This window comes from Brachycentrus maculatus, unplaced genomic scaffold, assembly GCF_059751285.1.
Source record: "Brachycentrus maculatus isolate JH-2025_06_01 unplaced genomic scaffold, ASM5975128v1 h1tg000042l, whole genome shotgun sequence".
NCBI lineage: Eukaryota > Metazoa > Arthropoda > Insecta > Trichoptera > Brachycentridae > Brachycentrus > Brachycentrus maculatus.
Window position 1 is genome coordinate 269,653 of NW_028280796.1, and position 14,151 is coordinate 283,803.

The 14,151-nt window shown below is 29.9% G+C and overlaps 1 protein-coding gene across 1 annotated transcript; it reads left to right on the forward strand.

Annotated features, from left to right (window-relative positions):
* The first annotated feature begins 1,314 nt into the window (after nucleotides 1-1,314).
* Nucleotides 1,315-13,431, forward strand: dtr (defective transmitter release). The gene is made up of 11 exons (XM_088277351.1): nucleotides 1,315-3,927; nucleotides 4,018-4,297; nucleotides 4,632-4,745; nucleotides 4,834-4,977; nucleotides 6,538-6,683; nucleotides 6,838-7,012; nucleotides 7,540-7,725; nucleotides 7,845-8,693; nucleotides 9,524-9,769; nucleotides 11,320-11,483; nucleotides 11,569-13,431. Exons 1-11 carry the CDS (start codon nucleotides 1,867-1,869, stop codon nucleotides 12,010-12,012), a joined length of 4,809 nt encoding a protein of 1,602 aa, XP_088133477.1. The 5' UTR covers nucleotides 1,315-1,866; the 3' UTR covers nucleotides 12,013-13,431.
* The last annotated feature ends 720 nt before the right edge of the window (nucleotides 13,432-14,151 follow it).

Here is a 14,151-nt window from a genome sequence, read left to right on the forward strand (position 1 = left end):
TTTATTTCCGTCGCTGAAAATGAATAACTTTGTATTATAATACTTTCATGTAATACATAATTATTACGGAGGAACACAAAAATCCTGGGCCCGAATCTATTATATTTCATATTGATATTCTCGTTTGAAAAGTCGAGTTGTAATAAATACATATCATCGGAAGGGGAAGGTTAATATTTCATAAACCATGAATTTTGCTAGAGTACGAAAGCTAATACAGTTGCTCACTCAAAGTTACAAGTGTATGAATAACAGATACATATTTTTGACTGGCAAGCCATAATGAGGGGGCAATATTGTCAAATGAAAAATTAATGACAGCAAAATAATTATGATAAATGTTTTTTTTACTGAAATAATACCAACCCAAAGCAATATCGGTCATGCAATCCAAGCTTGTGTCTTAATGTTTCCATTTTAGCCGTGTAAACATCATCATATGGAATGGCTGGAAAGTTCTGTGCTAAATCCAATAACTCGACACTTTTCGGGATATTTGGAAAATCCTCTAATTCATTTTCATATAAATCTAGCTCATATAGAAGTTTTAAATTCATAATGGAGGGCAACCACGCGATTCTGTTATTATTCAAATGCAAGATACTGAGTGATACCAAGTTTTCAAAAGAACAAGGCAATGTTTTGAGCAGATTATGAGATAGATAACATTCTTTCAAAGTTACTAAAATACCAAATTGACAAGGAAGCTCTAGTATGGCATTTTTAGAAAGATTGATTGTATGCAAGTAATTGAACCCATAAATTGATAAGATACGAGGAATGAACAAACGAAAATCTTCATGAGTATTTGGATGTATGAAATTTAAAGCTGTTTTTACATCTATTGGGTAGTCATAGTCAAATGGCAATACTGAACAATAATAGGCCATCTGTAATGAATTCATTTTAATGCAACAATCAAATATTCGTGATAGTTGATGTACACAGCTTTATTATTTTTTTTAATGTGGAATATACCGAGTAGTCTGCGGTCAGGTTGCTCGTAATCATTAACATGGCATATAAGAATATTGAGGTTATCAAATCGAACACATGCGATTTTTCAACTAACCGCAAGAGATAGCTACAAACACTACATACAAAAAATACGGGAATGAACTTTACATGTTTATATTAAAAAATAATAAAAAAACAAAAAAGGAAAACCAACTTAGAAAAAATAACAAAATACCCAAAACTGACGGTTCGACGGAACCCACAGACAAAATTAATTAATGACCATTGACAGTTTATTTTTTAAGCAGCTTCTAAACTCATTGGTAATAACGCGACGTATATAACGGTAGTTTTACATTTCAATAATAATAATGATATTACGCGTTGTCCTGGTAACAGCTAATAGGACTTGGAACCAAAAACATGTTTACGCTACTAAAAAAGCCTCTGGATTAAAATTTCTTTGAGTCAATTTAGTCCCACAGTCATTATTAAAATTCATTTTTTAAAATTATAATTCAGCTGCCTTGCGTATATAAATATTTTTGATTTAGAAAGATATTTTTTATAATATTATTTTACATATTACATAAATAATATGATCAACGTGTTTTTTAAAAATTATTATTATGAGATATAGATATAAACTTTGATAATGCAGTACTTCATTTTAGAAATTAGCAAGCTACTCAGAATAAAGTCAAACAAAATATTGATGATAAATGGTTGCCACGTAAATAACAAACTAAACGTTTTCAAATTATATCATTGTAACTATGGTGATGAATGCATTTATTAAGAAAAATAATAGCAAAGCTAGGATCTTTTATTGGATCAAGGTTATTTTATTATTTTGGCCATTGATTCCATGTTTAGTGGTTTATAAATAAATAAGATTTATTATACAGAATGGAAGGTGGTGATGCAAAACAAGAAATTTCAAATGAAAAAATAATTGCAATAGATAAGCCAAGTGAGATAAATGTTCATTTACGAGATGTAGACATAATCGACGATTCAAAATCATCTACGTCTGTAGAATTAAAACTTTTGAAAACAATAAGTGCATTAGAGAGTGTCATTTCTCCTGGAGAAATCAATGATGATCCAGATGAGAAAGAAACAAACATGGAAAATAAACTTTCAAATACAAAAAACGTAATGGAAAGAATTTTGAATATTGTATCTGAAGATGGCATACCAGAAAATTTTTCTAATATTGAATTGACCAATAACTCTGACGTGATTAATAATAGCGAAGTAGAACTTAAACTTAAAGCGACAATATCTGCCATGGAAAATGTTCTCCTTCCATCCAAAATCGTTGATGATCATGAAAAATGTGAATATAACATAGAAAACAAACTTAAAAATACAAAAGATGTAATGGAACGAATAAATCAAATTGGCATTTCACAGGACACTTCAGATGGTAAGTATTTAAAGCAAAAATTAATGAATGATGACATTAAAGCATTTGATGGGAAAGTAGAAAACAAATTATTAGAAACAATAACTGTTATGGAGAATATTCTTACACCTTCACTGATAACTGAAGACAAGGAAGAAAATGATGAACAAAATGTAGAAAAAAAGCTCGAGAGCATGACAAATATAATGGAACAAATTATTAATATTGCGTCCACTGAAGAAGCATTGCCTGATGAAAATACTCAGTGTATTGATTCTCCTGATTTGAAATTTGATGAAAAAGCTCTACTGAACGATAAAAATAAACTTAATGTGACATTTAAAATTAATGATGTGATTCATTCACAATCTATTGAAAATAAAATAAATGAGACTAAGTACCTTTTGGAAAATATTGAAACCATAATGGGCCATAAAAATCCTGAGAATAATATTGAAAATAAAACAAATGTTTCTATTAATAATCCCAACAGTCCAACTAATAAAGTGTCAAGTTCTTTGACTGTAAAATCTCAAATAAAACAGACACAAGATTTATTAGAAAATATTGATACTTTATTATTGAGCACTGGAAATTGTTCTGATGACCTAAGTAGTTTTGGGATTGAAATTAATCTTGGAAAAAAGGAGGATAGTGAAAATATTAAAATTGACAGTAATGTTGATAATATTCACGAAGTTGCTGAAGCAATAAGTCAAAATGAGGACACTGCGGTTGGATTTGAAGAAATAGAAAAAGATTTTTTAGAAAATTCTGAAATGTTCAATGATTTGTTTAAAAATGACATAGCACAAAAGATATCCAATATTGAGGATCTCTTAAAAGATGTAAATCTAACTCTAAAGGCATCCAAATTAAGCAAACAGCAGTACTTAAATTGTATTAAGAAAAGTAGAGATAGCAGTGAATCAACACAAGAAGAAAATAATATTAATAATAATGAATCATTAGTGAAAGAAAATTTGAATAAAGAAAAAGTTGATGTTGATGTCATGCAAAAAGAAATAGACAAAAATTCATCAGAAAATCTTGTTTGCAATAAAACGCTTGAAAAGTCTAAATCATTTTTAATAGAACTAGACGAAGTTCTAGAACACTCAAATAAAATTTTACATCCTCGATCAGTACAAGAAACATCAAATGATGAAAAGTTGGAGTCCTCTGATTCAAATAAAATATTGAGTAACACATTGATAAACCTAGAGTCCACTCAGAAGTCTCTGGATAAAGTAATCAAAAATAATTCAGAGTTACTGGATAGAGCGAAAGATATATTGCATTCATTTAATAGTGAAAAAAGAACTGACAAAATGCTGCCACATTCAGAATTACAGGAATCAAATGCTAAGGTAGTTGAAGTTACTGACCCCAAACAAGATGAGAATTCTGTTAAAGTTATAAGACCTGACAACCAAAGTGAATTCAACAAAATATTTAAAGCACCAGTTATGACCAAAGAATTCATTATCAAACATTGTAAAGAACAAAAGCTCTATGTTACACCATACTTAAACGATATTCTTTATTTACACTTTAAAGTAAGCATGACTCTCTTACATTGATAAATTTTTACATTTTTAAAATCATATGTTATACTTGTTATATACATTCACAACATATATTTTTAGGGCTTTTCTAAAATTGAAAACTTAGAAGAATATACAGGATTGAAATGCTTATTCTTAGAAAATAATGGCATCAGAAAACTAGAAGGATTGGATACATTAGCAGAACTAAAGTGTCTTTATCTGCATTATAATTTAATAAAGAAGATTGAGAATCTTGAAGGGTGTCCCAGTTTGGATACTCTTAATTTAGATTATAATCAGATTACTAAAATTGAAAATCTCAATTCTGTTCCGGTACTTCAAACTCTAAGCATAGGACATAATATGCTATCTACAGTTGGTAAGATTAATAAATAATTAATATATAAGTATATTGTTGAAATGCATATTTCATTTTAATCAGTTGAAATGAAATATGCATTGCAACTAGTATCCGAGTTGATATAGTAAATGAAGTCTCAAACAGAAAATTACTGAAACAAGATATAAATTATTCTGATGAAATTTTAGTTAAGTGACAGTGTATGTGGATATTTCAAATTAGAAAAGCATAATACATGCTTAAATAAAATTGTATAAATATTCTTAAAGTTGATGTTCAACATCTAACATATTTTATAAATTATAGATTAAATTATATTTGTTTAAATAAAAATATATGAAAATTATTTAAGCCGATATTCAAAATCTTATGGATTGCAAGAACCTTTCGGTACTGGATGTATCATATAATCGTATGGAGGATCCAACGATATTAGATGTTTTGGCGCAAATGCCAGCTCTCAAAGGTAAGAAGATCCTTCAACACCAAAATAGAAACCGCATGCATCTGAACGGATATGAAAGTTATAAATCTTTCATTTGGAACTGTTTTAGTGTTGGTGTTAACTGGTAACCCTGTTATTCGTAACATTCCCGCTTATCGAAAGACTGTAACTTTGAGATTGTTGGTTTTGTTGAATTTGGACAACCGACCAATATTTGAAAGAGACAGAGCTTGCGCTGAAGCTTGGCAAAGAGGTTTGTTTCTGATTATTATTTTTTACTTTATTATTTTCTAAGAAACTATAAAAGATTTTTCCTATACATACCATCTTTCTTCTTTAACTCAAGATTTCAAGACTTAAAAGATTAAAATTCAAATTTAGATTTCAAGATTTAAAGATTTTTTTCCAAGACCCATATGGTACGTAGGACACCACATTGAATGGTTGCGATTTAAACTTGACCATGAATTATGTGAAGGTAAGTCTTGCTTTCCAGATTTTCAGATTTAGGAGAGGAATATATCTGATGGGGTACAGAAAACGATAGTGAAGTTCATTGTGAAGGACATTTTTGCTATATAGGGGATGAAATGGAGAAGTCATAGTAGGTTCGAAAAGAAGAATAGTAGTAATGGCATAGATTCTCACAGTCACATATCCATACTCGTACTAACGAGTATAACTTATACACTGCTAATGTAAATGACTCTTCTGAGATTAAACCTATACATATTAGCTGCTAATTTTATAGAAAGGCCTCTCTCGTACATATATACACATGTGCCGCACATATATAATTACCAGTTAAGTGGATAAGTGCGAGTGAGATCTCTTTATAATGTGAATTATGATTCATATTATCAATTGATTTGAATAAGTTCATTTACTTTGTTTCTTATGAGCAGAGGCGTGCATCCCATATAGGAGAAAAGCAGTGCCTACCCTAGATTACTCGCGTTCCATATAGAAACACGACCAGTGCCTACTATGCCTTATTCTTACCCAAACCTAATGCCTACCCAGATTAAAAACTCTGTGCACGCCACTGCTTATTAGTCTAGTATAATAAGCTGATGGATGGATGTCGATTGCCTTCCTGGACATCAGCCTGAAGGGTGAATATAAAAGGAAGTCTCTATTATTTTTTATTGTATCTTATATTGTATGAATATTTATTTATTTTTGTTATATTTATAAGAAATAAATTATTGTAAAGAAGTGACATATAAAATATGTAATAATTTTGGTGTACTACTCATGCACTACTCTTCCAATGCACATGAAAAATCTTTTTATATAATTTACTTTTAAGTGTACATATTGTGTCTCTTTAAAAATTAGAAAATGCATTGAGGATATTTTATTTTTATTTATTTATGGTTCACAAACAATGAAAAACATAATGCAATAAATGAAATACAGTGCAATACAAATTGTTTGAATGTTTTTCATTGAGTAGATGAGAATACAACAAGCTTACAGAAACAAGAAAGGTGCAGGTTAAACATATATACACAGAATAGAAAAAAAGGGTAGTAACAATTAAAAGTAATGAAATAAGAAAAAAAAATAAAAGAGAAATTAAACTATGTTACATAAGGTACAAAATTCAACACTCCACCAGATTGGTCAAATCAATTTGAAATTGATTTCACCAATCTGGTAATAGACCTCTTGTATTTCTCCGTGCCATCATTAAATATGTCGATGGTCACATTATCAGTATTTTCTAAATTATTATACAACCTTCGCATCCTAGAAATGGAGTCAAAGTTAAAGATATAGAATTGATAAATGGTTATTCTTATTTTAGGTGGTCTTGATGAGGAAACGGCAGAAAGAAAAAGGTGGATCCAACGAGAACATGACAAAGTGCTGGATTCAGTAAATTTCCTTATTAGACTAAGAAATAAGAAGCAAGCAGAAAAACTTGAAGCAGAGAATTCGGAGAGAGTGAAGGTTTATGAACTACCTTTTCCATAACTCATTTATTTTATTTTAGATTGTTTGGCATTATTTTTTAAATGTTATTTTATATATACTTGGGATCTCTTCCAAGATGAATCTATATACTAAAGATGGGATATCGGGTTGATCAAATGTCACATTTCAGAATGGGGAGCCTCCAATTGAGTTAGTTAAAGACCAAGAGATTATTAGAGACAATAATAAAACACCAAAAGAAGATTTCAATTCAGATTCAGAAGAAGAAAGTTCATCCAGCACCTCTAACGGTGAGAGTTCGGATAGTGAGGATGATGATGATAAACACAATGGAAATGAACAAGGTATTTCCAATATGTTTTATCTTTTAAACCAGTTTCTTTTAAATCTAGATCAACGGTTGATAAATAGGCGGTATCACTCCCTTAGCAAGAAAGGTTTTTAAGGAGGTACTAGAGACACTAGGAGATTTTCTGATTCTCTAGACAAATTTTCTTCCCCCTATTGACGAGTAATTTTGGGCGTTAGACCAAAAAAAATTTAGGTTTTAACGTTGTTTTAATTTTAAACTTCTCAGTGCTTATTTAGGATAGGTACCTTTTTCTCAATTTGTCTTAAAGTGAGTTTTAAAAAAAAATCGCTAGATGTCGCACATAGTCTCCTTTTAACAAGAAAGCCTGATGATACATTTTTAAGCTCTCCGCTTTTAAAAAAAATATCGACCTGTTAATGCGAGATTGAGAATACAATAATAAAATAAAATTAAAATGTGACATAAATATATTATAAAACATTTTGTTATTGGTCATTTGCTATGTTTAGATTTATGTATGGCGTTCAGTCTGTTCAATTTAGCGCATTTTTATTACAGATATTAAATTACCATGGAAAACAAATGAAATAACGTGGTCTGATGCAACCAAAAATAAACGTCTTGTACAAGAAATAGATGGTGATGTGATTGAGAATGAATGCAAATTTTTGGGAAATTCTGCTCAAAGCTTTCCCGATAAGCATGATCTCCAAACTATGACGGAATTATTAACCTCTCATAAAGGTAATTAAATAAAAAGTTTTATGTTGAGGTGATGATGAGGTTATATGTATCAAAATATATTATCAACTTAAAAAAGCATCAAAATAATTATAACTTATTTTGTTTATTTTTATTTTTAGAAAATACCCTCGCGAAACCTGATTTTAATAAAAAAATAAAAACGAATATTAAATCTGAAAATAACGTTTTGACAAATAATTTTGGATACACGCCAAAAATAGAAGTCATAAATTCAACTGAATTTGAACTGCCTGGTGAATGCTCTGCTATTGAGACTGAAAAAATTTGCAATTTGAACGATTATGATAAAAAATCTGAGAAAATCATTGAACAGAAAGATATCATTAGCGCTAAAAATGAAACATTAATGCTACCAACAACATATGAAGTTATTGTTGATAAATTGATTGATAATATGCCAGAAAATGGTCAAACTTCAGTTCGCAGTAGCGATGTTCTATTAGAAGTAAACAATTCAAAAGTTTCTGCACCAGAAACGTGTGAATTGGTAGGTGAAGAGGAAAAGGCAGTGACTAAAGAAATAAATAATGATGTAACTGAAGAAAAAGTTATTAAAAAAATAGAAGCTTTAAATTGTGAATCATCCACTTATCCGAGTATATATACAGAACCTAATATAAATGTTGACTTGAGTAAATTTTCATCTAAGATATCTACAATCGAGGAGAATACTAATAGTGATTTCGGAATCACCCTGGTAAACAATAATAACACTTCAGAAGGTATAAAAACAAAGTTACCAGGTCTTACAGATGCAATTAAACATCTTGAAGTGATGGATAAAACTAACAGTGAAGTTATGTCGACGTCGCAAAATAAAAATACAGAGGAATCAGGGTTATCTTACTTAAAAGACTTAACTGTAAACAAATGCGATGATGAGAAACTATTGACATTTGAAAATGCTGATTGTGAATTGAAAATTGTCAACATTGATATTACGCCAGGTTAGTAATAATAAATCCTGTAATTGGATGATTTAATGCAAATATACTTTTCTAATTTACAGGAGTTTCTGAGATATTCACAAAAAAACATCAAACGTTTGGTTAAAATGTACATATAATGTTTTGAATATTAAAATTTTGACTTTATTATGTTTTTAAAAGTCTGTTTATATATCAACTTCATTTTGGTGTTAAAATATCATTTCTCAATTTAAAACCTTTAAATTGTACTATTTTCTATTATTTTTATCGTTGTTGAATTTAAGTTTAATTATTTTAATAATTAAACCATTCTTAATTCATTTTATTTTGGCCGAAATTACAAACAATGATACTAATCCCAAGGATAGCATACTGTTTCTAAGTTCTTGTAGCACATCTGTCTCCTTTTTCTTTAGTCTTCCTCCACTGCTTGATATACGCCTCTTCTGCATCCTTTATTTTTTCGGTCGGTTGCTGCTTGCAGCCAGTTTTGTCATCGGACCATCTTTCTAAAGGTTTTCTGACGCCTCTTTCATTCTCCCAAGGTCTCCATCTTAAAATTTTAGCGGTCCATCTTGTGAGGTCTTGTCTCGCAACATGTCCTGCTCATTGCCACTTCAGTCTTGCAACACGATCCATGATATCTACTATTCTGGTTCTGCTCCTAATTTCCTCATTCCTTATTTTGTCTTTTAGGCTTATACCAAGCATGGATCTTTCCATGGATCGCTGTGTGCATTTTTGAACTTCTCTGCATTTATTTTTGTAAGAGTCATGGTCTCTAATGCATATGTAGTCACTGTAATAATACGTCTGTAACAATACTAATTTATCGAGTATGTATTTAGGTGATATAGGATACGAGGATCGTGTTCCCAACTTGTTTGAGGAAGATGACGGATCGAAAAGCAACGATGCTCTGGAAGCTGAAATATTTGCCGCCATTATGGATCCCGATATTCTGAGAGACGACCCCATGCTTGAGAGATATCCCGACGCCGACAGCCACTTGTTGGAAATCCATAGGCAGACTGTAGCACGGAGACAAGCCCGAGAGAATCCCGCTGTGTCTGATAATATTGAACTCGGCGGAGGTCTTGTATTTTTCAATTCTTCTTATATTAATAACTACCCGTCTAATTTCGTTGACGTCTTCTTGGATTCGAACGCCCAAGAGATTGGAGTGCAAAATGTGGAAGACACAGTTTTTGATGTTTTGATTGCTGGGAGAAGTAGTATTGAAAGCTACTTCCATCAGCTCGAAGAAGAGACCAATGTTCTAGTAACTGAAGAATCTGCAATCGAAGTTGATGAAGGTTTTTATACCAGGACATTTATGCAGCACTGTCTATTAATTTGCTTAGTCAATGGTCAAAATCACGCAAAATAAATTTAGATTATCCAAAAAGCACTCGTAAAAAGCACTTGGTTGACAATATTTGAGAATTAGAAAACAGCAATATTTAAGAATTAGAAAAGCGGCGTATAATTTACACAAATTAGTACCCCGACCCCGAGTACCCTATCTAGGTATTGCTACTATTCTCGTTTTCCTCTCCTTTTGTATTTTCTATTCCTCATTCATTTCTTTTTCGATACAGCAGTACTTTCTTTCACCCTCAGCTCCTTTATTTCGTTTACTGCATCCTATCAAATATTTTTCACTTTTGTATCCATGAATCTGGAGCGCAGGACTGATCACCCTGGCTTTTATATAATCCTGATTACATCGCATTGTCATATTACATGTTTAAATAAAAAATATTTAAGAATTTTTTTCCAATTAATTATTTAAATGTTTTAGAGTTTTTGATTTGAGAATTAAGGATTTTAGATTTTTTTGTTGAGTAACTAAGGCCTAACCATATACGTGCGAAATTTTTAAAATTATTTAAAAATGCAGCTGTCATTGATGTGCCATTTTCATAGTATACTATAATATATTCCAGACTCAAATAATACGTGAACACGGTACCTTCTCTTTTAATCAATCAAATAATTATATTATTGTTTAATAACAATAATATAATTATACAATAATAGATATTGGCGATTTGCATTTAAATGGGACTTATTAACAATGAAAGTCATGCTTTAAATGCTTGCTTTTACCATTTAAAAAAATATATATTTATATGTATATATATATATATATATATATATATATATATATATATATATATATATATATATATATATATATATATATATATAATATATATATATATATATATATATATATATATATATATATATATATATATATATATATATATATAAATATATATATATATATATATATATATATATATATATATAAATATATATATATATATATATATATATATATATATATATATATATATATATATATATATATATATATATATATATATATATATAAATATATATATATATATATATATATATATATATATATATATATATATATATATATATATATACATGTATATATAAATATATATATATATATATATATATATATATATATATATATATATATATATATATATATATATATATATATATATATATATATATATATTTATAAATACAAAATAATACTTTTAGGTGTACAAACTAAAGAGTGTTTTGAAATTTCGGAGTGCTTTTATTGTTTTAGATGCACCGAGTACAGATAATGCAGTTGGGATTCAACAAGATTTGGAAGTACAAAGGGAAACTAATAATCGAAAACACAATATATCTAAAGTAATGGGCACCCTTGATAATCAAACTAATACTATAATCGAACAAGTAGCCGGCGAATTGGATAACGAATATTCGGTAAGATCGATACAGTTTCAATGCAATTTATTGATTGATTAAAAAAATGCTGTGGTTTATGTATTTTAATTTCATGTTCTTGTAGCTTTCCGAAGTGTCTGATTTACTCGACAATCGCATGAGAGCGATGCATACCAGAAACGAAAATATACGAGCAATAGAAAACGTATACGACCTTTTTATGAGAGGACTGCCGTACGATAATATTGGAGTACAAGAACAATTACCATCTACAAGTGATTCTGCAATCGATAATATTGCAACTGGACCCGATAGAGAAGTCGACAAGATTGCAACAGATGTCAAGAATGTCGATACTGATGAAATAAACATCGAGGAAGATGAGAAAAAAATAGTGACAGTGGAAACTGGTATTATAGAAAAAACAGAAAATGAAGCTTCGCCGAGACTGGATCAAGAGAATAATTTAAGTGTCGTTGAAAATTATGAAACGGAGAATCAAGATACATCGTTCACTTTGGAAATGAAACTGGCAATGCAAAGTGTATCGAATGAAGACGAAATTTAACAGGATGCTTTCACGTATTTTTTATTGTTAAATAGTTTTCCAAGTTCCGGATTTACGGATATTTTTAACTACGATCTTGATCTTGAAAATTCATAAACATAATCAATTTTTTGCAGAGACCCACCAACCCACCTTGTGTGTCTTGTCGGTAGAGCTCTTTTTACATACGTTTTTTACTGTTTTTATCTATTTAAATATAATATACACAAAAAAAATTAAATTTTCATACTATAAACTATTGATCATTTACCCATACCTTTATTTTTGTCCGCCTCCGTAGTGTAATGGTCAGCACGCTCGGCTACCGTTCTGGAGGTCCCGGGTTCGATTCCCAAGGGGGGTAAAATAAATATTAGTGATTTTTTCCCTGTCATATTTATTCAATATTACCCTGGACTGGTACCTGAAGCGGAGGGCTGATCACCTTTCCTTCATGTGTAAACGATCAAGATAACACTGCGTTTATATGACGCAGTGCCCTATGCACCATTGGGGTGCGGATAAGTTTTTTTAAAATATTTTATTTTGCCTCTATACTGTATATGCATTAAATTAAGCCTGGCCTGGCCAACCCAAACTGTACTCCGAGCAGCATCGACTTCTTAAAATTTTCCCAAGAGCCCCACATACAGATATAACATTTACATTCGTTGTAATACAAAATTGTATTATATATTTAACGAATTTCATACTAGTTCCTCGCGCATTCATTCGCTTATTTCCTCACTCACTTGTTTCATTATTTTAATAATTACAATGATAAATATTAATATATCTACCGTAGTTTCGTTTTATGCATATAACTGTACTTGGTAAATAGATACATGAATAATTATGATTTGTTTTCTAGTATTTTCACGTTTATTGCTAGACGCTGATTGCTGTTAATTTCCATTCGATGTTATTTCAACACGACATACTCATTATTCGAGTGTACTAACTTATATATTAACTATTGTAAAATAATATATTTTAATGTGTTCACATTTACTGCTTGCAATATAAGGCAAATAGGCACCAAATCGTTAAAAAATATTAATTACATATTATTTTTTGACACTCATTAAAGATGAAGAAGAATATGGAAGTCTGGGCATTTACGGGGCTGACGACCGTCATAGGCTGGTTCAAGTGATCACTTTACACACGTGTAACATACACCATTTCTACCCATTATTGACAACCTCAAATTCTTAGCCCCGACTTCCATATTCTTCTTCATCTTTGATGAGATGTCAAAAATTATATGAAAAATAACTCCCATAATTGGAGATAATCCAGATTTGTGAACAAGTATTTGGACACACTCAAAATGTTGTAAATTAATTACATATAGTAAAAAATATTTAGATTTATTTGTTAGTGATCAATTTTCCATGAAATATTTTCAAAATTATAATACTTGATAAAATAAACGAAATAATTACACAATTTTTTCTTTCATTATCAATGAAGTCCTAATTTACGATAAATCGCAGCGTAATTTTCTTAAAACATAAGTAACATTTAACGTTTTTGAATTTTTTGTTCAAATCACCGTTTTTGTATTGAAAAAATAAGTTTTTCTTCGAAATAAATACACAGTTTTCAAAAAAAGAGTTCTTGAAAGGTATTGAGTTCAATAAAATGGTAAAAATATTTTTAAAATTTATATTAATGGCCGATCGCTTAAGGAATTGGATGTTTGCGAGTTCCCCTTAACGGTTTAACTCTTATTTTTTTCTCTGTATAAAAATACAAAAAAATATTATTTTAAAATATATTTATGTAAACGAACGATAGACGTTTCATATCAAGTTGAGACACCTATACATTGACGTTTAAATTAAATAATCCAGCGTCCGATATAATAATAATATTAATATTGATAAAATATAACCCTGGACTGATTTATACCTGAAACGCATGACTTTCATGTATTTCTTCTTCTCGGTCTTATTCCTTATTTCTGAGGGTTGTGACCCTTGCAGAAGCAATGACTCTTCTCCAGTTATCCCTTGACTATGCTGCACGTAGCGCTCCAACCACTGAGGTGCCTGCTGCTGCCTTAATCATGTATTTAACGATTAATTTTTTGTTGTTGTTTTTGTTTTAATGGTGTAGGAAGATGTTCATTATTCAAAAGTTCGCAATTCATAA